This window comes from Peromyscus maniculatus, chromosome X, assembly GCF_049852395.1.
Source record: "Peromyscus maniculatus bairdii isolate BWxNUB_F1_BW_parent chromosome X, HU_Pman_BW_mat_3.1, whole genome shotgun sequence".
NCBI lineage: Eukaryota > Metazoa > Chordata > Mammalia > Rodentia > Cricetidae > Peromyscus > Peromyscus maniculatus.
In genome coordinates, this window is record NC_134875.1 from 1,119,334 (window position 1) to 1,146,720 (window position 27,387).

Sequence of the window (27,387 nt, forward strand, 5' to 3'; positions counted from 1 at the left end):
GTGTTAGTATCTCCTCCCTGTCCTATTGCCCTATTCTCTTAATGTGGATTCCATTGAGATCACAAGTTTTGAAAATGCTTTTAGCATCCATAGCAATTAGAGAACCCTTTAGCCAGAACTATGTCTATCCACAACATAGAAACAGAGTTCCAAGAGAGAATTTCACTATGAACATTAGGTTTTGAAGAGATATTTTCTATCCTGCTAAGGCAAGATGATGTTCAAGGCACTGATATATGCTCTTAAGAAGATAATCTTATCCTCCTATGTGTGAGGAGACAAGGCAATTAAAGCACATTGTATACATTATGAAACTTGCATTTTCAAAGAATATATTAAAATATTATATAAAATTAAAGTCTAAAATGAATTGCCTCTAGGAAAGTAACAGCTGAATGCTTCATTTTGTCTCATTTGATAAAAGTTGTGCTGTGATACACTTAACTACATGCAGGTGGGAAGTGACACATGTATAAATCTGCTGTATTCTTCCCAATATTTCTTACACTTAGTAATGGCCCTTGGGAAATCCCTAGAAGAAAACATTCCTATAAAGGATTAAACAACTGTTCTCTGTTTCTGGAGAACAGAAAAGGGAAGTGAACCTTAAACATTATGGAAGCAAGTATAAAGTTATTCCAGATACCAACAGTTTGCTGATATCTGAGACAGTAAGACCAGTTATTTCATAAACAACACAATTAAATATTGGTTGCTTGCCTAAGTGTGTATAGGTTGTCAATGAATGTGTATTACTGAACAATATGACACAGAAGTTGAAGAGCTGGCAATACTGGTTGATGGTAGATGTGAGCGAAGAACTATGTGAAAAAGGTGAAGGGGTGTCTTACATCATTCAGGTGTGTTTGTTTAACTTCAGTTTACAATATACTCTGAAATGACTTGTTTATACCTAGTGCCACACAATGGCCCAATATGATAGTCAAAACTAACATGATTTATATTGATTTTTTCCATAATCATACGTGTTAATTTTTTTCACTGAAAAAAAGTTCTGATTTGATTGTTAAGAGTGATGCCAGGCAGCAGTTAAGATTACTGGCTAGGTTTGATTCTCAGCATCTACATGATGGCTCACCATCATCTGAAACTCCAGCTCCAGAGGATCTGATGCCCTCTTTTGGTCTTTGATAGCATCAGGCACACAAGTAGTGCCCAGATAAACATGGAGGCAAAAATATCATATACATAAATAAAATTAATTTTTTTTAAAAGGTGAGGCCGGGGATTAAAATACAGGTTTTGTCTTATTGCTATACAAGTGTTTTTATATATCCTTCAAATGTTTATGAAATGAAAGTTTAGAAGACTAAATATAATTTTAATGCTATTTCTTATATACCAGTTTTTCAAACTTTACAATTTAAAAAACTTGTAAGACTTCTTTTCTACTATATCTGTTTATGTATGTGTGCACGTGCATGTGCACATGTGCATGCATTCGTGTGCACATGCCACAGTTCATATGTCAGAACAACTTTTGGAAGTAGAATACTAGTGTTAAAACTCACATTAATAATTTTTATTATAGTGTTATAATACCCTTTTTGGAAAGAATCTCCTGTAACCCAGGCTGACCTTAACTCAGTATGTAGCTCAAGTTGACCCTGAACTTCAAATCCTTTTGCCCCCACCTCCCAAGTGCTGGGATTATAGATATGCATCATCATTTAAGGTTTATTTGGGGCTATATGAGTGCTAAGCAAGCACTACAACAATTAAACTATTAATAAACCCCAACCATACAATACTTTGTACATGTGTGTGATACACACACACACACACACACACACACACACACACACACATGTTCATGTATGAAGTTGTGGGGTGTTTACCCACCAACCGCACAGCTCCCCAGAGTTTTCTTGAGTGTGAGCAGCAGGAAATATTAGATAGAAGGATTTATTGCGGAGAATCTTGCAGAGATAAACAGAAAATAAAGGATAGCCTCGAGATGGCCTGGGACCTTTTCCAACGGGCCCAGACTGTCTCTGCCCCAGGGTTTTTATAGAGACTCCAAGGGGTCGAGCAAAAGACCTCCTCCCCCAGCACAGCCAAGTGCAGACCATCTCAGACACCTGCACTCAGGCCCGTGGTCCTAATCATCCTCTATGTGGACCTGCTGGGTAAAGCCACGAGGAACCCAAGAACAGGCTCCCACAGGTCCCCCCTTCTTAATATATAAAAAAATAACTATTAATGGCTTACAGCAATCTCCATAGCTGTTACACCTCCCAGTATGGGAGTAGAGGGTGATAAAGATGGCATTTCTCTTTTGAATTAAGTCCAAGGTGACTACAGCAGTCTTAGCTGCCTCAAGCCCTTTCTAAACCAAAAACTCTTAAGGCAACTACAAACTTAAAGAATCCCTTAGCTTCATCATTACCATTAACAGGTTAACATAAATATTGCTATACATAGTCACAATTCTCTCAATATTACAACTCAAAGCAAACTCTTAACAGAACCATTTGAATTAGAATATATGGTGCTATATATAGTTAACAATTTTCTCCGTCTTACAACTTTAACTCAATCATTTGAATTTTCTTGCTAACAGAACATAGAAAAAACTTTGATGTATTCACATCAAACTTAAATGTTTCCTTAACTCCACAAAACCAGGGTGCATTAATATCAATAGGTTAAATATAATTTCTGCAAACATACATTCAACCTTAATTCACTCATAACTCCTCCTTTTCTTTATAATTTTTTAAACAAAATCTCAAACAAAGTTAGAAAAAAACCCAAACTTATACAATTCCTACAAACCCATATTGAAAAGCAATATTCTCGCCGGGCGTGGTGGCGCACGCCTTTAATCCCAGCACTCGGGAGGCAGAGCCAGGCAGATCTCTGTGAGTTCGAGGCCAGCCTGGGCTACCAAGTGAGCTCCAGGAAAGGCGCAAAGCTACACAGAGAAACCCTGTCTCGAAAAAACCAAAAAAAAAAAAACAAAAAAAAAAAACCGAAAAAAAAAGAAAAGCAATATTCTCAATCTAATCATTAATACATTAATACTTTGAAAACTTTTAGCAAAACATCCAAAAGCAGTTTAGTAAAACTCTTTATACTTTAAAAGTAGTCTCTTAGGATACCCCATTTGCATTTCTTACAAAACATGACATTAATCCACTTAAACAATTTTTTAAATTAAGTAGACTAAGGAATATTAACGCTCCCTTTTCTTATAATTTTTTAAGCAAGATCTCAAGCCTAGTTAGAAAACCCAAACTTTTCTGTTTAAACAGTTCCATTTGTAACACAAAACCAGTTCCATAAGTAATTCCATTTTTACATAAACAGTGCCACAAAACAATTGCATTTTAAACACAGAACAGTTCATGAATCACCAGCATATATGCATACATAAAACTGCATCTTGAGTCAAGGTAGAAACAATAAAGTTCTTCATTTAAACATTCCATTTTTAACCTAATTCCAGAAAACAGTCCCTAGGTCATTACTATAAGTAAACTCAAAATTTCATTGCTATGAAATCTCTATTGTTCATTTCATTTCTTAAGTCCCAAAATTCAAATGATAAATTCTGGTACTAGGCTTCCAAATATGAAGAAATTCATAACAAAAGTCTTTTTGTAGTTTTATCTTATTATAAGTTCAAAAAGTTCAAACAAGAAATAAATTCTGGTATCAGGCTTTAACTTCCAAATATGAAGAGACGTTCTATAACCAAAAGTTTTTGCAGTTAACAATTTTAGTTCAAACAAGCGTCTCTGCAACTTTTATTCTCAAGCCAGAGACCTTTTTAGTTATAGTAATATTTTAAACTGCACCATTTTTGCCGTTAGCTCAGGTTTTTCTGTGCTGCGTTGATTTTCCACAGATCTCAGCTGCGGATGCCTTGTTGTGCTGGTTCTGGGGTCCGCCATTCTTAGCTTCTTAGCGGCTTCTGGAGCTTTTGAAACCATTCAGACTGCCTGCTTTGCCGTCTGCTAGGACACTAACATCTGTATCTCAGATTCTTTTACCATATACATTAAGCATAGACTCACACCCAGTATTTACAGTTTTTCACAAACTCACATATAACATGTACTTAAGCATAAAGTCACACAACATTTACACATTTTTACAAACTCACATATAACATTAACATCTACTTATTTATACTCTTTAAGGGCTACTTTAGCAAATATATTTTTATTACTTCTTATATACTTATATTCATTCCATCTTACTCTTATTTAAACTTACATTTACAACTAGTATCTTTACTTCTTATAAGCTTATTACTACATGTCTTAGGACTACCTTAGATACTTCTTGTAAGCTTATATTCTTAAAGGAACTCTATAGACTTATTTTACAAACTTATATAGGGCTACCATTAGCATATATTTAACTTAGCAAACACCTAAAGATTTCTTAATACAGAGATGTAAAAGACAGACTTTCTACAAACTCACATATCTTATTTTCATCTTTTTCTACTTCTTACTCTTAATTATCATCACTATCTCTATTAGATTTTCTTAACTAGACAGCAAATACATACATCATTTGTAAAGTTTAGAGTTTATAGTCAGCTTTGCTATAAAGCACTGGGATTTAGTGAGTGTTGTTGTTATAGAGTTGTGATACTTGTTGCTAGGGGACTGGAACCTTCTCAGGACGAAGCTACACCCCAAAGTTGCCAGTTCTCTCAGCAGTTCGGGAACTGGCAGAGATGCACTGTCAGCGGTAAACGATCTTTAACTAGAGGCTGTCCCTTCGCCCAAATTCATAATAGCTCCCCTAAGTGCTTCAATTCAGACAAGCGTTTCTATTACAGCAGTACTCTGGGTTTGCTCTACCGAAAAACTTCACTTCACGCTGAGGGTGAAATTACCGTATTTAGCTGCTGGAAAGCTCTTCGCCAAGTACTGCACAGCTATTAGGTGATATAAAGTATTTTTCTAAAGGAGCTAGTAAAACCAAAAGCAGCCCAGCTCTGAACTCTTATTTCCTCACTGTTTGCATTAACCAGTGACAAAACCTCAGAAACACTAATCGAGCCACTTTCATTCTGGTTCCTTTATAGGAACGTCATTGGAGCTGACTTTTCTTAGTTCCACGCTCTTTACAAACACCCTGGTAACCACCGAGCTTCATTCTCCTCTGGTGAAAAAACACAAACATGTCCTCGACCCTATATTAAAACAGAATCAGGACCCTTCCATAATCCCAAGCAGGGATCTTTCCATTTCACTTGAGCAAAAGTCGCTTGGGTGCCACTGTGCAAAAATCTATCTGCGGCAGACTGTTCATAGACATCCACATTCAAAAAGTTCAGAACAAAAAGAGCATGGTTTAATGCATTAATGTGGTGATTGAGGGTAAATTTCTTCCTTTTTTATTTTTATTTTTGAAGTTGTATTTTAAGACTGCTATGAGCCCTTTCCACAATACCTTGTCCCTGAGGACTATAAGGAATACCTGTTTTATGTATGATTTCCCATTGGACACAAAATTGTTGAAATGCCTTATTACAATATCCAGAACCATTATCAGTTTTAATAACTTTTGGTAAATCCATATATGAAAAACACTTCAAGCAGTGCATAATTGCATGTTTTGTAGCTTCCCCAGATTGTGCACTAGCCATTAAAAATCTTGAATAAGTGTCAGCCGGGCAGTGGTGGCGCACGCCTTTAATCCCAGCACTCGGGAGGCAGAGCCAGGCGGATCTCTGTGAGTTCGAGGCCAGCCTGGGCTACCAAGTGAGCTCCAGGAAAGGCGCAAAGCTACGCAGAGAAACCCTGTCTCGAAAAACCAAAAAAAAAAAAAAAAAAAAAAATCTTGAATAAGTGTCAATGGTCACATGTACATATTTTAATTTGCCAAATTCTGCAATATGCATAACATCCATTTGCCATAGATGATTGGGAAGAAGACCTCGAGGGTTTCTTTTTTACCAGACTTGCTTTCAAATTCTTGCCTGGGAGGTTTGAACAAGTTTTTTGCTTTTGCAACGGGAGATTTGAACAAGCATTTTACATTTTCAACTATGGGACATTGGGAGGTTTCTGGTCTCGCCTCAGCTGGCTTTAACAGGTGTCTCTTCTTCATTTGACACTGGCCTGGGATCAGAACCACACCTGCCTCATTAGCCAGCATTGAGGCTGGCATTTCTGATAGCAACTTTCCTAGGGGTTTGTGTTTGTCTTAGCCAGTCAGTGAAAAACAAGATCATGTACAATAGCTTTTCCATAGCTCTTTCAGAGAGATTTTCTCCCACTGATTTTATTCTCATTTTGCTTGTTCCTCGCCCCCGCCCCAGATGCAGAGCTTCAGGTATCTGTCTGCAGCTCTGTACCTCTGCTAGCTGCCTTTGGAAGTAGGGGCTTTTTTTCTCCCCCTGAATCTGCCTCAAATTCTAGCAGCTTTTCACGGGTCATGCATTTTCTGGGGAGGAATCTGTCCCTTCTGTTTCTTCAGAGTCTTTCTCCCAGACAGTTCCCAGTTTGGTCTCAGTTTATCCCCTCTACACCAGAAACAGTTTCCGACACTACAGTGGCGGCTTTCCCTGCTACTGAAGGTAGGAGCTTTTTTGTCCATTTGTTTTCGGGGTCTGTGTGGCTTGCATACAGACTGAAAATCTAACAAGGGAGGTTTTTGCCATCTCTAAACTCCCATTAAGACAGGTGTTTTGCCTCATCAGGCCTCCACTTGGCCCAGTCCCCCAGTGGGTTGGGTTTGTTTGTCTGGGAGCTTATGCCAGAGGCAATCATCCCTCAGGGCTACACTCCCTCATCTCATCGGAGAAAGTTGAAACAAAGCTTTTCTCAAAGAAGTGCTTTCTCTGACAGAAAAGAAAGCTTTACTCCTGGATAGTTCTGTCCTGCCCTGCCTGGGCTCTTTCCCCAGACAGCGTTCTGACTCAGCAGCACAACTGCTTCAGACACAGTTCAGCTTTACTGTTTTCCCAGAAAGGTCCTTTCTCTGATAGGAAAGCTTTTCTCAGATTTCTTTGTGCAGCTGTGGACCTATCAACCAGGGACTTGTAGGATAGCAGACAACTGTGCCTGTGCCGTTCCCACCAGCCTTAGCTTTGGTTGTTCATTATCAATCTTCCCCTGGGTCCTGCACCTTCCTGCCTCAGCTCTGTGCTCCAGGAAGTTTGCAACTGCAGGAACCCTAGTATCCCCGAAATGCACTCCAACTCAGAGACGCTGGCCACTTGCCTCTGGGTTTTTGGTCAGAAGAGAGGATACAATGCTTCAGGGGATCTTTGCCTTAGGAAGATTAGGAGCACCTTTTCAAAGATGCTCACTCAGAAACAAAACCCTTGATCCTTCAGCTTGGCTGTAACTGAAAGGCTTGGCTTTTTTTGCTTTTCTCAGGTAAAGTTTCCTGCCCTTTTGGGCTCTCTGTAGCTCTTTACCCACACTCTCCCAAGCGTTTCCCTCAGGGTACTCTGACCCACTGTCTTTTACTAGTTTAAAGAGACAGAGCTTAGAAGAGGTTTTTAGGAACTTGTCCCTGCCTCCTGCATTGCAGGGAGGATTTTTAAAGCTTGAAAGAGAACTTGGAGAGGTTTTGCCATCTTAAGAGGTTTGTTGTTTTCCCTTTGAGCTAATCACAGGTGGTCCCCATACTAATATCTTCAGGTGATTCTAATTTTTGTCATTCTGAGAAAGTTAAAGGCTTTAGTTTTTAAGAGAGCTTTTGAGAAAGATTAAAGCTTTTTTTTTTTTTTTTTTTTTTTTTTTTTTTTTTTTTTTTTTTTTTTTTTTTTTTTTTTTTTTGGTTTTTCGAGACAGGGTTTCTCTGTGTAGCTTTGCGCCTTTCCTGGAGCTCACTTGGTAGACCAGGCTGGCCTCGAACTCACAGAGATCCGCCTGGCTCTGCCTCCCAAGTGCTGGGATTAAAGGCGTGCGCCACCACCGCCCGGCACAAGATTAAAGCTTTTTAGAGAGATGTTTTCCCCCAAATTTTCCAAGAAAAGCTTTATAGTTTAAGAGAAAGATTTTTTTCCCCCAGGAGAAAGACCAACTTTTCCCAAAACTTCTGAACTTTAAACTTTTTGGCTTTTTACACCCGTATTTTTGCCTCAGGGAGAAAACACTTTCTCCTGCCGCTTGGACTTAGCATTTCAGCTGTCCCCAGGACAAAAGCTTCCATAGGAAACTTTTTCTTCCCCATAAGCTCAGAGAAGAGCTTTTTTACTACCCGTAAAGCCCAAAGAAAGATTTTTTCCCCCAGTTTGCATTCATAGCCCCCAAAGTTAGAAAATTGAAGTTTTTCTGACTTGTTGCCTTACTTATTTTTTCCTACATGATCTTATACTTCTAAGTTTTCTACACTATATTACTACCCTATACCTTATACTTATTTTTCACAGATAGAAATTGAGACAGGGATAGAAGATAGAAAATTTTGACAGAAGAGAATTTTGCTGCAGCATCGGACATCCTTCCAGTCCATTTTCCTTTTCTCTCGAGGATAAAACCCCTGCCTCTCAATAATATATATAAATATATACATATTTTTTTTCCATAACACTGGCATGCCTTTCCACTGGCAGGGCTGACTCAGCACTTTCACCAAAAACTCTGTAATAAAACTATTATTTTCCTTTATCTTTAGTCCCTATTACTTTGTCTTTAGTCCCCCCCTTTTCTTATTCCCCTCTTTTTTCTTTAGTCCTTTTTTTCTTTTTTCTTTAGTCCCTGTTCATGGCGCCATTCTGTGGGGCATTTACCCACCAAGCCCACAGCTCCCCAGAGTTTTCTTGAGTGCGAGCAACAGGAAATATTAGATAGAAGGATTTATAGCAGAGAATCTTGCGGAGATAAACAGATAGAAAATAAAGGATAGCCTCGAGATGGCCTGGAACCTATTCCAACGGGGCTCCAACTGTCTCTGCCCCATGGTTTTTATAGAGAGGCCAAGGGGTGGAGCAAAAGACCTCCTCCCCCAGCACAGCCAAATGCAGACCATCTCAGACACCTGCACTCAGGCCCGTGGTCCTAATCATCCTCTATGTGGACATGCTGGGTAAAGCCACCAGGAACCTGAGAACGGGTTCCCAAATGAAGTAATGCATATATATGTGTGCATACATGTGAAAAAATCAGAAAAACGTTGTCTTTCTTCAAGGGCTATTCACATTGCTTTCTGAGACAGGATCTCTCACTGGGCTAGAGCTTACCAAGCAGACTAAGCTTGCTGGGGGATATGCCCCAGGCTTTTACCTATCTCCACTTCCTTAGTACTGGGATTACAAGTTTATATCACTATGCCTGGCTTTTATTTGTCTGGGCTCTGGGTATTAAATTCAGGTCCTCATACTTGAAAGGCAAGCAGTTACTGAACTGTCTTCTTCTTCTTCTTCTTCTTCTTCTTCTTCTTCTTCTTCTTCTTCTTCTTCTTCTTCTTCTTCTCCTCCTCCTCCTCCTCCTCCTCCTCCTCCTCCTCCTCCTCCTCCTCCTCCTCCTCCTCCTTCTTCTTCTTCTTCTGAAGATTTATTTATTTATTTATTTATTATTTTTACAGTGTTCTGCCTGCATGTGTCCCTGCAGGCCAGAAGAGGGCGCCAGATCTCATTACAGGTGGTTATGAGCCACCATGTGGTTGCTGGGAATTGAACTCATGTCCTGTGGAAGAACAGTCAGTGCTCTTAACTGCTGAGCCATCTCTCCAGCCCCCTGAACTGTCTTCTTGTCCTATACTTTTTCCAGTTTGAAGAAAATATTTTTTTCCTTTTTATTTGTTTAGTTTTTTTGTCATACAACATATTTTGATCATATTTTCTCCTCCTTCAACTCCTCCCAGGTCCTCCCCACCTCTCTACCTACCCAAATTTATGTTCTTTCTCTCTTAAAAATCACACACACACACACACACACACACACACACACACACACACACAAACAGAAAAACAAAGACACAAAACAGAAAACTATACCAAAACAGAAAAAAATCAAAATGAAGAAAATAACCAAAAAGATTTTTTAAAATGCCAAAACAAAACAAAAAGGCACACAAAATAATCATGGAGTTCATTTTGTGTTGACCATCATTATTCTTGGGCATGGAGATTGCCCTAGAATGTAACTGATACACCTATTGGCACTCCATTGGACAAAACTTATTTTCCCTTTGCCAGTAACAATTGCAAATAGCTTCTTGGTTAGGGGTTGGATACTGTCTTCACTTTTTCTCAGTACTGGGACTTCATCTGGCTTGAAACTGTGTAGGTCTTTTGTGTGCTGCTACAATATCCATAGGTTCATATCTTCATCAGTTCTGCTGTATTTAGAAGACATTATTTCCTTGGAGTCATCTATTACCTCTGGTTCTTACAATTTTTTCACCTTCTATTCTCCATAGATTCCTGAGCCTTGAGGGGAGGGATTTGATGGACATCACATTTAGGACTAAGTGCTCCAAAACTGCACATTGTCCAGTTGTGGATCTCTTTGTTAATTACCATCTACTACAAGAAGCTTCTATGATGAAGGTTGATGGAGGCACTGATATCTGAGGATTTTGTTTGTTGTCCTGAGGTTTTTTTTTTTTATTTTCAGTTATATTTCAATTTGGGCTTTCTTTGGTGATTCTATTTCTTTATTAAATTCTACTTTTGTGTCTTAAGTTGTTTTCATTATTCCATTCAACTGATTGTGTTTTCATGGTCCTAATTAAGGCATTTGTTCATATCTCCTTTAAGGTCCTTGAACATATTCACAATTGATATTTTGAAGTTCTTCTCTAGTGCTTGTACTAAATTTGCTTTTCTTAGGGCCTATTGCAATAGGGTTATTGGCTTCTGGAGGAGGTATATTGTTGTTTGTTTGTTTGTTTGTTTGTTTTTGCTCTGGAATCTAGGCACCAGGAGTTATGATGTTTTACGTGTTTCTTGACATAGATATCTGGTCTTATCTTTGTTGGATAGGTGTTCCATTCTTTAGTTGCTGTTACCCTCTCTGGATTCTAGTTAAATATGTTGGTTGTGGGGGTCCCTGGTACAAAGTGTTTTCTGGGTTGGTGGTAACACAAAGGAATGGAGATGGGTTGAATCCCATCCTTGTGTGGTCACTAGGGGTCCCTAGTAGAAAGTGTTTGTGTAGGCAGCACAAAGGAATGGAGATGTGCTAGAAGGATGGGCTGAAGTGCATCCCTTTCTTGTTGGGCTTCTGTGAAGACAGATGCGTAAGCTACTGCTTTGTCTTCTATAAGACTTTTAAGTTTTGAAATCATACAGTGAAATTTCTTTCTTGGTTTGCAGTTCTCTTAGTTTGGGTATATGGAGATAGATGAATTTAGATAGATAGATGATAGATAGATAGATAGATAGATAGATAGATAGATAGATAGATAGATAGATGATAGAATTGTGTGAACTTTACCACAATCAGGATACTGAACATGGCCATCAACCCCAAGTACTCACTCATTCTGTCTCTTTATACTCTTTATACCATACTGCCACTCCTAACTCTTGGTAGTAACTGATCTATTCTTCATAACTATCATTTTAGCTTGTCAAGAATGTTGCATAGAGAGAATCATATAATATTTTTGAGTCTGGCCTAATTTACTCAGACTATTATCTGAAATTCATCCAAACTGATACATTTGTCACTACTTCTTTCTGTTTTATTGCTGAGTAGCATTCCCTTGTATGGGTATTCCACATTTTGTTTACCCATTCACCCACTGAGGGACACTTGGACTCTTTCACATCTGGGGACAAGTAGAATAGTTATAAACATTTTGTAGTATTTAATAAACAATTTACTGTAGTTATATACATAGCACAAAATTTAATTTTAACCATTTTTAGGTATATGATTAACAATGTACATACACATCACCACTGTTTATTTCCAGGCTATTTTTTTTCGTCTCAAGCACAAACCTCTGCCCATTAAACACTTATTCCCACTTCTGTTCTATTTTATATCTTTATATTCTAGGTCCCTTATAAAAGTGAGACTAGAGCTGTTAAAATGGCTCAACAGGTAAAGATACTGGCCTGACAACTGTTATGATCTGAGTCCTCTTCCACTATGGAGACAGCCAACTCCCACAAATTTTTAGGTATATGATTAACAATGTTACATACATTTTGTCCTCTGGCCTCTGCGTGCATGCTGTGGCATGTGTGTGAACACACAAATAAATAAATAGATGTTTAAAAAGTAGAATCATACAATATTAATTCTTTTGTATCTGTCTTTCATTTAGCATAGTGGTTTTTAAATATATATACATATATAGTATGTGAATAATATTTAATAAGAGCATACTATATTTTATTTTTCCACTTATTTGTTGATAGACGTGTGTTGTTGCCACTTTTGGGCTGTTGTGAATAATGATGCTGTAAATATCAGATACAAGAATATATTTGAGCACTTGCTTTCTCAAATCTTTTGAGTATTTGTCTACAGGTGAAATTGTTGAACCATATACATACATTTTATGTTGACATTTTAAGGAAACACCAAACTTGTCTTCCACAATGGCTGTGCCATTTTACATTCCTACCAGCAAAACACAAGGATTCCAAATTTCTCCACATCTTAACATTTTATTCTCCCTATTTTTGTAATAGTTACCCTAATCAATATGAAGTGGAAGGTCATTGTGGTTTTCATTTGTCTTTTCCAAATGAATAATGACATTAAATATCTTTAATGTGTTTGTTTACCATTTTGTTATCTTCTTTGGAAAAATTACTATAATATGTTGTCTATTTTTAATTAGGTTGTTTTCATTATTGAGTTTCAGGTGTTTATTCTATGTTATGAACATTAACCCTTATCCGATGCATAATTTATAGCTGTTTTCCCAGTTCTCTGAGTTGTCCTTTCACTCTATCATCTTTTCCCTAAACTTTGGGATCTTCTACAGGCTTTTATGTAGATAAAATTTTTCTTTTCTTAAGGGCAGTGTTCTGAATTGGCTATGATTTTGGCCCTCAAAGGACCCTGTCAGTGTCTAGATACAAAGCTAGAGTCAAAAGAGATGAAACAATTGGTTTCTAGTGGGAAGAACTAAAAAGTGATGCTACGGGGCCTAAAGAGATGTCTCAGTGGTTAAGAGCACTTGTTCTTACAGGGAACCTCGGTTCAGCTCCCAGCAAACCATGTTGTAGCTCAAAATCATCTGAAATTCCAGTTCTAGGGAATTTGGTGCCCTCTTCTGAACTCCATGGGCACCCAGCATGCATGTATCACATATATAAATGTAGAAAAAAACACTCATACAAATAACAATAAATAAAAATTAAAAGAAATGCTGTTATATATTCTACAATGTACAGTACATCCCCTAAGGGGGAAAAAAACCAAAACTGTCCAGCCTAAAATGTAAAGACACTACTATTCAGGTATGCATAACTAAGCTTTAGGTCAGTGCTTCTCAACCTTCGTAATGCTGCAACCCTTTAATATAATTCTTCATGTTGTGGTGACCCCCAACAATAAAATTATTTTGTTGCTACTTCATAACTGTAGTTTTGGAAACAATAGCTGTCTTAGAGTCCAAGAATGTCTACTGGTCTCATTATTATCCTGTGGTAGTGATATATGGATCCCACACTCCTCACCTATAGAACCCTTCTCCTCAATATACACATTATTTCATCAAATGTATATTTAACTTTGTAAAATACTTTATAAAGTACGTTTGTATCTTTATAAGACACTTTCTAAAGCATACTTTATAAGATATTGGCTTAGTGACTGCAGCATTTTCCCTCCTGCTAGTAAAGTATGAGGGCATCAGTGTTTCTCCATTCTTGTCTACATGATTTGAATTATCAATTTTTTAAAATTGTAGACATTCTAATAGGTGTACAGTGATATCTCAGTGTGGCTTTAATATTTATTTTTGCAAAAAGAAAATTAGCAGCCATTATTTATACAAAACATTGTTTCATTATGACATTTTCATCCTTAATCACCTTTCTCCTCCCATATAAAATTCATCTTGCTATAGTCACCTTCAAGTGTCACTTACAGTGTTGTTGATAATCAATTTCTACCATGTTATGCACCTAGGGACAGTTGCAATTCTCTACCTCTCAAGGGTACTTTACTTTTACTGTACACTGAGGTAGGACAAGCACAGGGACAGTTACATGGTGAAGTCTTTCCAACTCACACTAAAAAATGATTTGTTTATATTTAAGATTCTCTGGCATCTTATCACTGGTTAGTAAAAATAAATCTATTCAGTTTTCCCATTTCCTTGGAAAGGAACATAAGTCAAAGGTCACTTTCGGCCTTATTGCTCTGGGTAAGACATCAAACGTCATGTTGGAAAAGTTGAACATGAACATTCTTGTCTCATTCCCAATTTTAGAGGAAAACCTTTAGTTTTTTTCCCCATTTAGTGTATTGCTGGCTGTGTGTTTGTTCACTGAAAGACATTCAGATAGATAAATATCAAATGTTTTCTGTCATATGTGCAATATAAAGGAAAACAAAAGCAAAAAAAATAAAAATGGGACAATACTAGGCATTATTATATATATGTATATATATAATGTATTATATGGGTTTTTTGTTTTGTTTTGTTTTTCAAGACAGGGTTTCTCTGTGTAGCCTTGGCTATCCTGGAACTTTCTCTATAGACCAGGCTAGCCCCAAACTCACTGAGATCCACCTTCCTCTGCCTCCTGAGTGCTAAGATTAAAGAAGTATTACACCGCTCAGCTATATGTATTAGTTATTAAAGATAGGCATCTTATACCAGAAAATTAGATAAGGAGAGATGGAAAAAAAGAGGACAGATGAAAAAGATTTGGGTTAGGCAGTTGTCCAGTATCTTCAGGGTCTTGGGCCTTTAAACTGCACAGCTCCTTCGGTGTCTTACCAGGCCCGAGGCAATTATACTTCCTGCCTTGTTGCCCAGCATGGAAGGCTCTGCAATATGAGCCACCCACCATGCCAGATCTGCCAGCTCATCCATCGAAGCCATAGTGTGAGTGGAAAGAAAGCTAGTTTCTAAATATTATGTTGAGAAAAAATGTTATTAATGTATATTGACTGTACAAAGGAGTTTTATTATGACATTTCTACATATGCATATAATATACTTTGATCATATTCACTCCTCTATTACTCTTTGTTGTCTGCTCTTTCCTCTGTCTTTTGACACAATACTAAAAACAAGGTGAGCAAACAGATATGAGAATTCCCAGCAATTTCTCTGCCCTCTCTTTTCCAGGTCTGGTTGACACCCAGACTTTTATGACTGGTTCTGGAAGTTGGAAGATGATAGTTATCTAGGCTATTTCAGCAGCCCAAGAGGTCCTAGATCCTGATATTAGATGTTGCCAATCGAAACTAGCCAGTAAGATCCCCTTCAGTAAACTCCAGAGCTTACAAATCTCACTCACATATGCAAAGCTTTGTGTTAACCCTTTTAAAAAAGATGTGTGTGTGTGTGTGTGTGTGTGTGTGTGTGTGTGTGTGTGTGTGTGTGTGTGTATCTGTTTGGGGAGGGGTATGTGTTCATGATTGTAGGTCTTCTTGGAGACCAAAGGTATCAGATACATAATTTGATTTTTCTCTCTAGAAGAGCAGTATATGCTTTTAACTCTTAAGCTATCTCTCCAGCACTATATGTTAGTTTTCTGACCATTTGCTTTTATTGTTGTTTGGCTGCTTTATTTTTTTGGTGTTGGTGTTTTGTTTTGTTTTAAGACAAGGTCTCACCAGGTAGCTCTGACTAGTCTGGAACACTCTATGTAGACCAGGCTGGCCTCAAATTCACAGAGATTCACCTGTCTTTGCCTCCTTAGTGCTGGGATTAAAGACGTGTGCTTCCATTCTTTTCTTTGATCATTAATTTTTAAATATGAGTGACAACCAGTAATTTCACCTAACATTTTGGGAAAGCTATGGCATGAAAGACAGGGGTCTAAACAGATGGGAGGGAATAAAAACTGGCTATGTTGCTGGTTGTTTTTTTACTCTTTACTCTTTTGGGCTTTTTGGGGGGCAGCACCAGCCAGCTCCCAAATAAATCACACATTAAAAAATTCTTTTTTTTATGAATGCCTGGCCTTAGCTTGGTTTGTTTTTTTTCTAGCCAGTTTTTCTTTTCTTTTCTTTCATTTTTCTTTATTAAGAAATTTTCTACTCACTCCACATACTATCCACAACCCCCCACCTCCCTCTTCCCACTCTCCAGCCCTCTTTCCCAAGCCACCCCGCAACCCCACATCCCCCAAATTGAGGTCTCCCATGGGGAGTCAGCAGAGCCCCACACACTGAGCCTAGGCAGGTCCCAGCCCCTTCCCACTGCACCAAGGCTGTGCAAGGTGTCACACCACGGGAACCGGCTTCCCAGAAGCCTGTCCATAGACTAGTGTGGATCCCGATTCCCCTGCCTGGGTGCCCCCCAAACAGTTTGAGCCAAACAACCATCTTCCATATCCAGAGGTCCTTGTCCAGTCACATGGAGGCTCCACAGCCACCAGTCCACAGTTCATGGGCTTCCACTAGTGTTAGTCAGTTTTTCTTAACTCAAGTTGTCTCATCTATCTTTTGCCTCTGGTATTTTATCTTTCTCTATTCTATATACCTTTCTTTACTTCTTACTCTGTGTCTGGTTGTGTGGCTAGGTGGCTGGCCTCCGGCATCCTCCCTCCTTCTCTCACTCTTGCCCCTCAATCCCCCATCCTTTCCTCCCAGATCTCTCCTCCTATTTATTCTCTCTGCCTGCCAGCCCCACCTATCTTTTCTCCTGCCTCATTATTGACCATTCAGCTCTTTTTAGACCATTAGGTGTTTTAAACAGGTACAGTTAACACAGCTTCACAGAGTTAAACAAATGCAACATAAAAGAATGCAACACATCTTTGCATCATTAAACAATTGTTTCACAGCATGAACAAATGTCATACATCTTCACCTAATATTCTAAAACAGTGCTAGAAGGAGAAACCTTTTTAAAGTTGTGTTATTACCAATACTCTGTGAGATGAGCTATTAAAATAATAAGCCATAATATCTATTATGTTAATTATGAACATTAACAGATTAGAAGTTCCTGCCAGGAGGATATGAATTTAGATCCCCAGAATCCACATTAAAAAATCTGGACATGGCAACAAGTGCCCCTAACCCCTTACTGTATTATGTATGAAATGCCAACTTGTTTGTGTTTGAAGACAGGATTTCTCTCTGTGACAGCACTGGCTGTCCTGGAACTCACTCTGTAGCCCAGGCTGGCCTTGAACTCACAGAGATCCACCTGCCTCTGCCTCCCTAGAACTGGGATTAAAGGCATGCACCACCATTGCCCAGCTGAAATGTCAAATCTTACTCAAATGTGCAGGCCTCAGATCACCCTCTTATGATCCGGCAGCAGCTGCTTGGATGAAGCCCAAACTAGCTTTCTTTCCCAAATGCACCCTAGCTATTCGTTATTGATCTCAGTCTTATGATGTTGGTTCTTAGGAAGAATACAGAACAGTCAATTCTGTGAGTAGTAGTGCTCTTACTTGGAGAAAGAAATTCAGCCTGGATTATTTGGCCCTGGACTTCAATTCAGCATCACCAGCCCCTGTGCAGCAGGTAGGAACAATTCCCAGGTGATTTCACTTTTGCTTAGATTTTTCTTTTTTTAATTAAATATTTTCATTTATTTTACATACCAATCGCAGTTTCTCCTACCCTTCCCATTCCCTCCCCCATCTCCCCTCATCCCCCCCATATCCACTCCTCCTCTGTTCAGAAAGGGGCAAGCCTTCCATGAGAGTCAACAAAGCATGGCATACTAAGTTGAGGCAGGACCCAGCTTCTCCCACTGCATCAAGGCTGGGTGAGGCATCCCAGTGTAAGGAATAGGTTCCAAAATGCCAGCTCATGTGCTGAGCACAGGTCCTGATCACACTGCTAGAGATTTTTCTAATGATAAAACCATGTGTATTCTCCTAGATCTCAGAAGTACAAACACATATAATCAAAATGCTAAAATTAACCTTAATCCTGACACCTAGAAAGCATGAAATTCCAGTATGTTTCCTTTAGGATATTTTCTCTGGGTGCCTGTGTATAGATATGTGTAAGTTTCATGCTCTTAAAATTTGGGGCCCTAAAAGTTATAGAAAAAAAAAACCCTAAGCAGAGCTTAGGGTCAGGCACACACAGGCTATTGAGGCATAGGAAGGGTTTGTTTAGGGAACAAGTACTAGCCTTGTCTCTCTAGTTTTTAAGGAATGGTAAAAGGAGCTCTAAGTTAAAGTCGATCTCAGTGAATTACCTTGAATGTAGTTTCTATTCCATTGGGTAATATTCTCCTCTCTACAGTAGGGATCAGAAATAATGCCACCTACATCAAGGACTGTGAGAACTGAGTGATTAATAGGTGATATTAGCTATTAACTGATATCACTGACTTGACAGCCTCATGATGATGGTATGTGAGCAAGGGATGGCCATGATCTACACTAAGAATGTATTGTTTGGTGGGTAAAAAGCAGCCCATTGAACAGAATGTATAGAATGATTCTATTTGTGTGTCTCTTTACATTCCCAAACACTGCTCTGGCATTGAAGAAAAGCCAATGAGATGAGTGAGAGAAACTTCTGTATAGAAGGCCCATTTATCAGTTTGAGTAAGCTATCACACTCAAAGCAGAAAATTTCAGGTGCTTACAGCAACAAAGGAACATTTAGCTACCGCTACTGAAAAAGACTATTGTAGGCCAGGGCCTTTGTGTTACAGGGCTCTTGGCAGAGCATAAAAAGAGAGACAACTGAATTCCAGAATGCTTCTACTTAGTGCAGGATATATCACTTCCACTTGCATCCTATTGATCTAAGCAAATCAAATAACTAAAGAGATGCTTGCAAACATAATACACATATAGTATCAAGTTTCTATAGGAAGAAGAGGAAGCAAATGTAATCTGCCAAAGAACATTTAAATTAAGATGAAATTAAAACCTTTTTGTTCTCCCCCTTCAGAAACTTCTTCTTTCAGAAGAGCAGAGAGTAGACTATGTCCAAGTGGATGAGCAGAAGACACAAGCTCTCCAGAGCACCAAGCAGGAGTGGACCGATGAGAGGCAATCCAAAGTGTGAGAGGTGTGGGCTTGGGCAAAGTGTGCAACAGGGAAGCTTGGGAATATGTTTGCATTTTTTCCAATAAAAAATACACCAGTGGTCAGTGTAGGGCAAAACCAAGAGTAAATGTGTGGCTTAGGAAGTCTTAGCAAAAACCTTTAAAAAAGAGGGTATGCATTGAGTTCAGGGAGTCAAGTTCCCAATGCCAGAGCCTGTGGCAGAGATTCATTTTTCCAACCTCAGGGATGTTTGCCATTGATTCCACAGTCAGCAAGAAAGAGAATGCTAGAGCTACAGATGGAGATGTAAAAAAAAATGTCATTCATTCAGGCAAAGTAGGAACAACAACGACAATGACAAATGATTACAAAAATGTTTTTCCAAATACCCTGTTAAAGTTTTGTCAAATGGAGTATTTGGAGCAAAAGTTGGAACCAGTATTGATACCAACAGGATGACATAATTTGCCTTCAGTATCTGAAATTCTATCCTATCCCCTACATTTAGATCATCATAATAAACTATCCTAGCAAAGGAGACTTGGAGATGATCTTGTCACAATCTCTGAAGACATAGTTGAGGAGATCAAGTCTAGCAATGGTAGCAGGTGCATCTAAAGTCTTTACATCAAAGATTTCATCAGGTCAGTCATTTCTAGTCCCAAGACAGTACAATTGCAGCAATGGGTAGTGGGTATGTCTAGACATTAGGGAATGGCAAAAGTTGAAGTGTAACTCCTCAGTAAAGGCTCCATGATGAGCATATTAGATGACACTAGTAGCACTGAAGACATGCCTTCAATTTGCTATTCTGTTGCTGTTACCCTTTGCACAGCATGCTTTTGTATATATCACCTCCTATTTTCTAAAAGACTTCAGAAGCAAGACATAGCAGAGCCTATTGCTCTCACTTTCAAGAAAAGAAAACCAAGAAGCAGAAGAGTAAACTTATTGCCCAAGATCACATACAGAATTGGGACACAATGTCAGGCTTACAGTTGCCCAGACTGCTAATTGCAGTGTTATTCTTCTGCCTTTTATTACTGCTGAGAAGTCTGATTAATTCTAACAACTGAGTCAGTTTGGTGACCTGTAGGAAATACCTGCAGACATAAGATGAGCTATCACCTCACCTTTTCATGGTGATCTGCATAGGTGTTTTGGTACTTGAAAGGGAAACATTTCCAGTGAGGGGCTCTGTGTGATGCTACATTACCTCCTGGTGGCCAGTCTGAAATCCATTCTTGATCACATAGGCTCCTATGCAAGCCACATTTTTCTTTGCTTTGTGAACTGATGGATGCTGACAGAGAATTTTTTTTCAGGGAAGACATACATTGTTGCCAGATTCTCTATGAAGGACTGAAGCTTTTAAGTGATAAAAATGACCAGAAAAAACATTTATTCACTTATTTTACATCACGACTGCAGTTTCAAATTTAACAAACAGTTCTACCCTTTGGTTTCCTGGCTGTTTTTCTCCTCTACTTGAGAAATGACTAGGTCCTGAGACTGAAAATTCGGCTGATTTTTTTATGGTTCTGGAGGCTGAGGAACCCAAAACAAAGGTCTCAGTTGGGAATGGAGTGTTAGTTAATTTCCTTTCTGATCTTTCAGAGCACCTACCGATAGAAGATAAAACTAAATTGGCAAATTAACAGATCCAGCTCTGCCACTTCAACCTGGCTATTGTTTCTTATATATGAAGATGAATCAAATAGGAAGCCATCTCAATGAGGGTCAGTGTAGCCAGAGAAGTTGTAGGCTTTGTCATCAGGTATCAACATTTCACACTGCCTCAAATGAAAATAAATGACAAAATATTTTTTTCATATCATACAAGAAATCACTTTGATTTTCAAAACAGAATGTTGTGGATACATCTTTTTTTTTTCAATGTGGAAAATAGGGAAAATGTCAAGTACTTTAAACAAGTTCAAGGACCTTGGTATACTTGGACCTCATATCCAGCCCCAAACCACAACACACAGGCCAGAGCCTTCGAGGAGTTTCCTTCTTTTCCTTGTAACTGATAAACAATCACATAAAACCCTAGCAAGAATCTGGGGCTCCAGACTGTCAATGCCTATAGACAGGAGCAGAGCTTCCTCAGGTATGAGGTACTTATGTTTAGATCCTTAATTACCTGGAAAAAGCTAGTGCAGAAAATTATAACCCCCAGGGTCAAGGGCCACACAGGATGAAGATAGAAGTTACAGCTGAAGTTGCCAGTAGGGAATGTCACTCAATATACAAATTTATCTTACCTACAAAACATTTCTAAGAATGTATTTTAAGTATTAGTATATAAGTAATACAACCCTTTTAGATATATTAAAAACAAGAGTGCCCTAAATATGCACTCTTTTACAAGGTAAAAGATGACATAATTTCCAGGATGTATACAGTTATGCCCTCCTTTGATAAAACTGCTGAAGGATAGCTGCATAAGAGCACAGTGGAACAAAGTACAAGGAATTTGTAAGCTGGAAACAGCAGATGCTCTTAAGAAAGCTACCACTGAGACAAAGTGATGACATCTAAATCTTGTTTTTTGTGGAAACAGCATATATATATATATATGAAAAGGGCTGTGTTTCTAACCCAGGACCTGTTATTTCCTATAGGAATGATAGCAGAGGCCATTTTGAGTCAAATGCATATGACTAAGCTATACACTTAGCAGTGGACACCTTCTTGAGAACTCTAGGAACCAATTTAATAGGACAGTGCTGTTATTAATTTCAGTCTGTTTTCTGTAGCTCCTTTCAATTTTATTCCCAGTGCAGGATGGGGAACAGGAGGCCTTCAGCCTGCAAGTTGGGAAAGCTGCAAACCCAGGACCAGTGAGGAGTTAAGCTTTTCTTAGGAAAGAAGGAGGTCTGAGGTACACACAGCCTGCCTATAATGGCACAAAATAACCTAACTGTAGTTGCTTCACTATAGATCTGGAATCAGTTGAATCATCATGAAGAAGCCCCACAAACATTCCTCTTCTTAATGATCTCCTTAGTCCCCCCTGTTCATATCATCATCTCTGTACCCACAATGACACTGATTTCTCAATTTTATTTCACTTTTACTATTTCATTTCTGGCATTAATAAAAGTTTTATAAGGAGGAATTGTGACTGCAGTTTTTTCTTATTAATTTTAATTGAAGGCACTAGATGTAAATAAGGAACATGTTTGGAAAGCTGGATATTTGAGTAAAGCCTTCATTATAGTGTTCAAGTATGACAAAATTAACTGTACTCAGGTGCAACGATGCACCCATGTTACTTGAGTGCAAATAATTGAGTAGATGACTGTCAAACAATGCTTCTACTCAGCCAAATCTTGGCATCTCTTTTTCTTCATCAAAAACTAAATTCACAGCTGTGTAGAGGGTTCAATAGGTAAAACTGCTTGTTTTGCAAGTGTGTGGAACTGAGTTGGAATCCTCAGAACATATGTAAAGTTGGGCACAGTAGCATGTGTCCATAATCCCAGGGAGGGAAGATAGGAGGCAGGTGTTGGGTCCGGGATCATGCAATAATGGGTCCAGACCACCAAAGTCTATTAAACCAGAAGCAAATTTTATTCCAGAAGAAACCAAAGAAAAAAATCACATCAGGACACAAAAGCTTATCAGCTAGCTGAGACCACAGCCAGTGTTTGGGATTCTGGGGCTGTGGCAGTTGGAGGGGGGTTATGAGCCTCTTTTTATAGTCAGGGGAAAGCATTAGTCATGGACAAAGGAATTTTTACAATTTTTAAGTTAAACTTTTAGACACAAATTGCTTTTAGGTTTTTACAATTTTCCATTAACAAGGTTTTAGGGGGTTTCAGCTAAACGATATTTATATATCCCTGCAGCCCTTCCTGACTCAGTTAATTGATGTTTGTCCAAAACTACAACTTTTCCTGATATAACTGGGTTCCCATAGTGGGGGGAATATGAAACAATGCAAGGCAGGTTGTCACATAGAAATCATTAAAAGTTAACTTTGGTTTTGGTAGTGAGTGGTAGGGGGGTATCGAAAATAGCTAACCTATAGCTAGAGTTTTTGTGCCTTGCTCACAGTCAGGACAAATCTCTGTCACCCACCAGTCCCACAGCTGCTCAGACTCAACCAAGTAAACACAAAGACTTATATTGCTTACAAACTGTATGGCCATGGCAGGCTTCTTACTAACTATTCTTATAGCTTAAATTAATCCATTTCCACAAATCTATTCCCTGCCATGTGGCTCGTGGCTTCCCAGCATCTTCACATGCTGCTTGTCATGGCGGTGGCTGGCAGTCTCTCCCTCCGCCTTCCTGTTCTCTCAATTCTCCTCTCTGTTAGTCCCACCAATACTTCCTGCCTAGCCACTGGCCAATCAGTGTTTTATTAATTGACCAATCAGAGCAATTTGACATACAGACCATCCCACAGCACTGACCCCAGGTTTACAGAGGGCAATATTTAATAAAAAAGTAACCTTTGAGTTGTTGACAGAGCTGCCCATTGTAAAATGCAGAAGGGCCCAGTTAAAGGTTAATCCCTTTTTTGCTGGCCGGGCTGATGGCTGTCAGCTTCCGTCTCTTAAGCTTATTCCTATATTTCTATCTTATTCCTATATTCCTGTCTTATTCCTATATTTCTATCTTATTCCCATATTCCTATCTTATTCCTATATTCCTGGACACTTCACAGGGACAGGAGAATCCCCATGCTCACACATAGAAATCATATACATATACACAGAGAACAAAGAAAATTAAAAATATTTTGAAAAGCACCCTATATTCATTTATGACATAAGGGTTGCTGGAGAGCCACTGGGGTAGAATGGCTTTCCCAATGCAGGGAGCCCCATTGTGGGATGAATATTCAGATAAACAAAAAATGGGGCTTTCCCAATTCTGCCTCCACACAAAAATCCCTATTCAGGTGGATGGCAATGGGAAAAGAGTGATCAACTTTACATGTTCCTTCTTTGTCCAACCTAGTTTGCCTCTACTCCCCACTGTCTCTATTTCCACTAATTTTAACCTGTGTTTGTCAATGTGTGAAACAACACAACCAGTATTTATGTTAAATTTTCTAATTGTTTCAATGTTTGCCCTTATATTTCAAAATATTTCAAATATTTTGTTCTAAAATGTGAAATTTTTGGTTCAGTTCCATACTCTTTGGTGAGAGAAGTCAGAATAATGGTTTGACTGTATTAGAGAAATTATTTTTAAAAATATTTTATTTGTATTATTTTTATTTGTGTGTATGTACGTGCTGTGGTATTGTAGAACCAGAAGAGGGGTCCCAGATTCCTTGGAGCTAAAGTTATAGGCGGTTGTGAGCCACACAATATGTGTGCTGGGAACTGAACTCAAGTTTTTTGAAAGAGCAGTAAAAACTCAAAGTACTGAGCCAATTCTCCATGTCCTGTAGAAACTATTATTGATTGGAAGGGGGAATAAAGAACTTTCAGGAATGAAGGAAATATTCTGGTTCTCAGTATGAGTGGTGGTTACATGGATGTGTATACACACACAAAACTAATCAGTCTATGAATTTGATATTTGTCATTTGTTGCATATAAAGTATACCATGACAAAACAGTTACCATGGAGGAGGAAAGAAAGACTTTTGGGGCATTAGCAAGTTCCTGTAAGATACACAACTCTAAAACAACTAGAAGATAAGGAAACATCTATTACCTTGGATGTAGAAGATATTAAGCAGCAAGGCATTAAAAATGTTCATTTCTATTGACAGTGCTATTCAACAAATTTTAGTGACTACCTACTATGTTGCAGGCACTCTTGAAGACACTACAGATACATTACAAGTGAACTAAAGCTCTCTTTCATGAAGGAACTTACATTGTAGTAGGTTATAGTGGGCACTAATAGGGCTTCATCAAATTTCCAGGATCCTTTTTTCTGTTTGGTGTGCTACTATCAGCTTCAATGTGCTCCTGATTCTGAGATCCAGAATTTTGGGGACTCTTGTTTTTCTTATTCTGCTTCTCCCAATTTATAGGACCCAATTTTAATAATTCCCTTCTTGAGAAATAGCCACAGAAATGTTTCCTGTCCTGCTTACTTTTCTAGAATCTAGCCACTCTGCATTGAATGGTGAAGACTGTGTGCCTTCTAGAACCTGGGTAGAATTAGACAGTCACTATTTTGGCTACTGGCAAACTCTAGAGGGGATACTGATTTCTAAGGTAGGATCATATAAGGCAATACAGCTCACTATAGCTTCTCTTTTTCCTTTGCTTTTCCTCTCCTGCACCGTCCTTTGTGTGTTTGATGCAAAATTGGGATTTTAACACAGAAAAAAGTCCTAATGTTACCAGGATCTTGCTTTAGCCTACTCTTGGCTCTCTGGTCTTTGTCAAAAGAATTAAAACAAGGGGCTGGAGAGATGATTCAGTGGTTAAGAGCACTTGCTGCTCTTGAAAAGGACATAGGTTTGGTTTCTAGAACCCACATGACAACTCACAACCACCTGTAACTTCAGTTCCAAAGGATCCAGTGCCCACTTCTGGACTTCCTGGATACAAGGCACTCAGATGGTGCACATATATACATTTCCCTGAGCATCCTTACCTTGTTCAGGAGATGAATTGGTCCATTTTGATTAATGCTGTAGGACTATAGACCATTCCTAGGGGCAATGGTATGTTCTGACTCTTTATCAGAATGCTTCTTGCTGCACAACAGTCTTAAAAGTTTTAGGGTTCCTGTAAGCAGGTTTACATAGTTAGTCATTGTCTTATGGTTACTATTCCTTGTAAGACAAATTGCTAAATGATTTTATTAATAAAAACCCAGAGCCAAATATTTGGGTAAAAGCCAAGAGATAAGGGAAATAGGAAAAGCCACAGCCAACTTCACCTCACCAATGCCTCAGCTTCCAAAGAAACCTACTTTGTATATACCCATGCCTATATGCCTTTCTGTCCCTGCCATCTCACTTCCTCTCTCCACCCAGTTACATCACTTCCTCTTCCTGCCCAGCACTGTCACTTCCTGTTTGTCTGTCTGTACAGACCTCTAGACCTTTATGGCTAACTAGTGTTGGAATTCAAGGCATGTGCCACCATGCCTGGCTTTGTTCCCAGTGTGGCCTTGAACTGACAGAGATCTGAATGATCTCTACCTCCTGAATTCTAGGATAAAAGGCATGTCTACCATTGCCTGAACTCTACATTTACTATAGTGGCTGGCTTTCTCCTCTGATCCTCAGATAAGCTTTATTAGGGTCACAATATATTGGGGGACACAATGTATCACCACATTTCCCCTTTTTTGTCTAAAATAAAAAAGTTATAACTGACATAAGAGTGTATACAATAAGTACAATAACGATATACAATATATACAAGCAATAAATACATCAACAATGTCTAGTCCATTTGCATTTGACAAGTTCAGAGAAAATATTTCATTATCCATCCTATTCTTTTGAACCCAAAGGATTGTGTCTACTTTACCTTCTATCCTAATTTGCATTACCAAAACTATCTTTTGATGTCTTTCAAACTTATACACTTTACACCTCTTAGTGAGTTTCTTTTCTGAACTTCTTAATAAGGAAAACTATAACTATCTAATCTTCAACTCCCTCAGAGACCCAAGAAGGAAATAATTTTACCTAGTAAATCAGGAAATGCAAACAAGCGACTTCTAAAAAATGTGAGTTATGAGAGAAACAGCCAGCTGCCTGGACAGTCACCCAAGGTTTCTCTGCAACATTGGGGCACCATCTTTGGCCTATAGGCTTAGCATATCTGACAGACTCATTTGTGAGGCAAGATTTTCTAAAGAGCCTTCCTAACTTGTCTTGGCAAGAATCAGCAGTCCTTTGTTTTGTGTCCTGCTTGTCCATTTTGGACAGCATACTGTTAGCAGTTGATGAGAGGGCACTTTCATGCCCAGTGGATAATTTTTGCCACAGTGAAAGTTAACTCCATGTGGAGTTTCTTCAATGCCCATTTTCTCTGAAGTAGATTGGTGCTGCCAGGAGCAGACATGTCTCATTGTCATAAAAAAAAAAAAGAAAAGAAATCTATGTTATTAAAACATCTGAAATGCCATATTCTGTAGACCTCTGAAGAGTTTGAAGATGAGCTATCTAAAATATTTCTCTGCTTGACCTTGAAAACATAGCTAATATGACAAGTTCAATTGTAATAACTATATACTAACTTTCATTTCTTTATATCCTAATAGTTGGTAATAATAACTTTCAAAGATTAGCAAATTGCATTACATTGTTAAATGAACTATATAGGTACAATATCTTGAACAAGATTAGAAATATATGTACACTATTTTCTAACAAA

General features: G+C 38.5%; 1 protein-coding gene across 9 annotated transcripts in view; it reads left to right on the top strand.

Moving 5' to 3' along the window:
* Positions 1-27,387, top strand: part of Gab3 (GRB2 associated binding protein 3) — a 168,038-nt gene that overhangs the window by 85,947 nt on the left and 54,704 nt on the right. For 2 of the 9 annotated variants that reach the window (XM_015990835.3, XM_076561761.1), the window contains exons 9-11: positions 17,457-17,573; positions 18,969-19,088; positions 21,851-22,190. In XM_015990835.3, the coding sequence (XP_015846321.1) occupies positions 17,457-17,573; positions 18,969-19,085 (234 nt within the window). In that variant the 3' untranslated portion in view covers positions 19,086-19,088; positions 21,851-22,190. Of the gene's footprint in view, positions 1-17,456; positions 17,574-18,968; positions 19,171-21,850; positions 22,191-27,387 lie in introns of those variants that run through there. The other 7 variants (XM_015990834.3, XM_076561762.1, XM_076561759.1 and 4 more) reach the window with 5 other exon arrangements.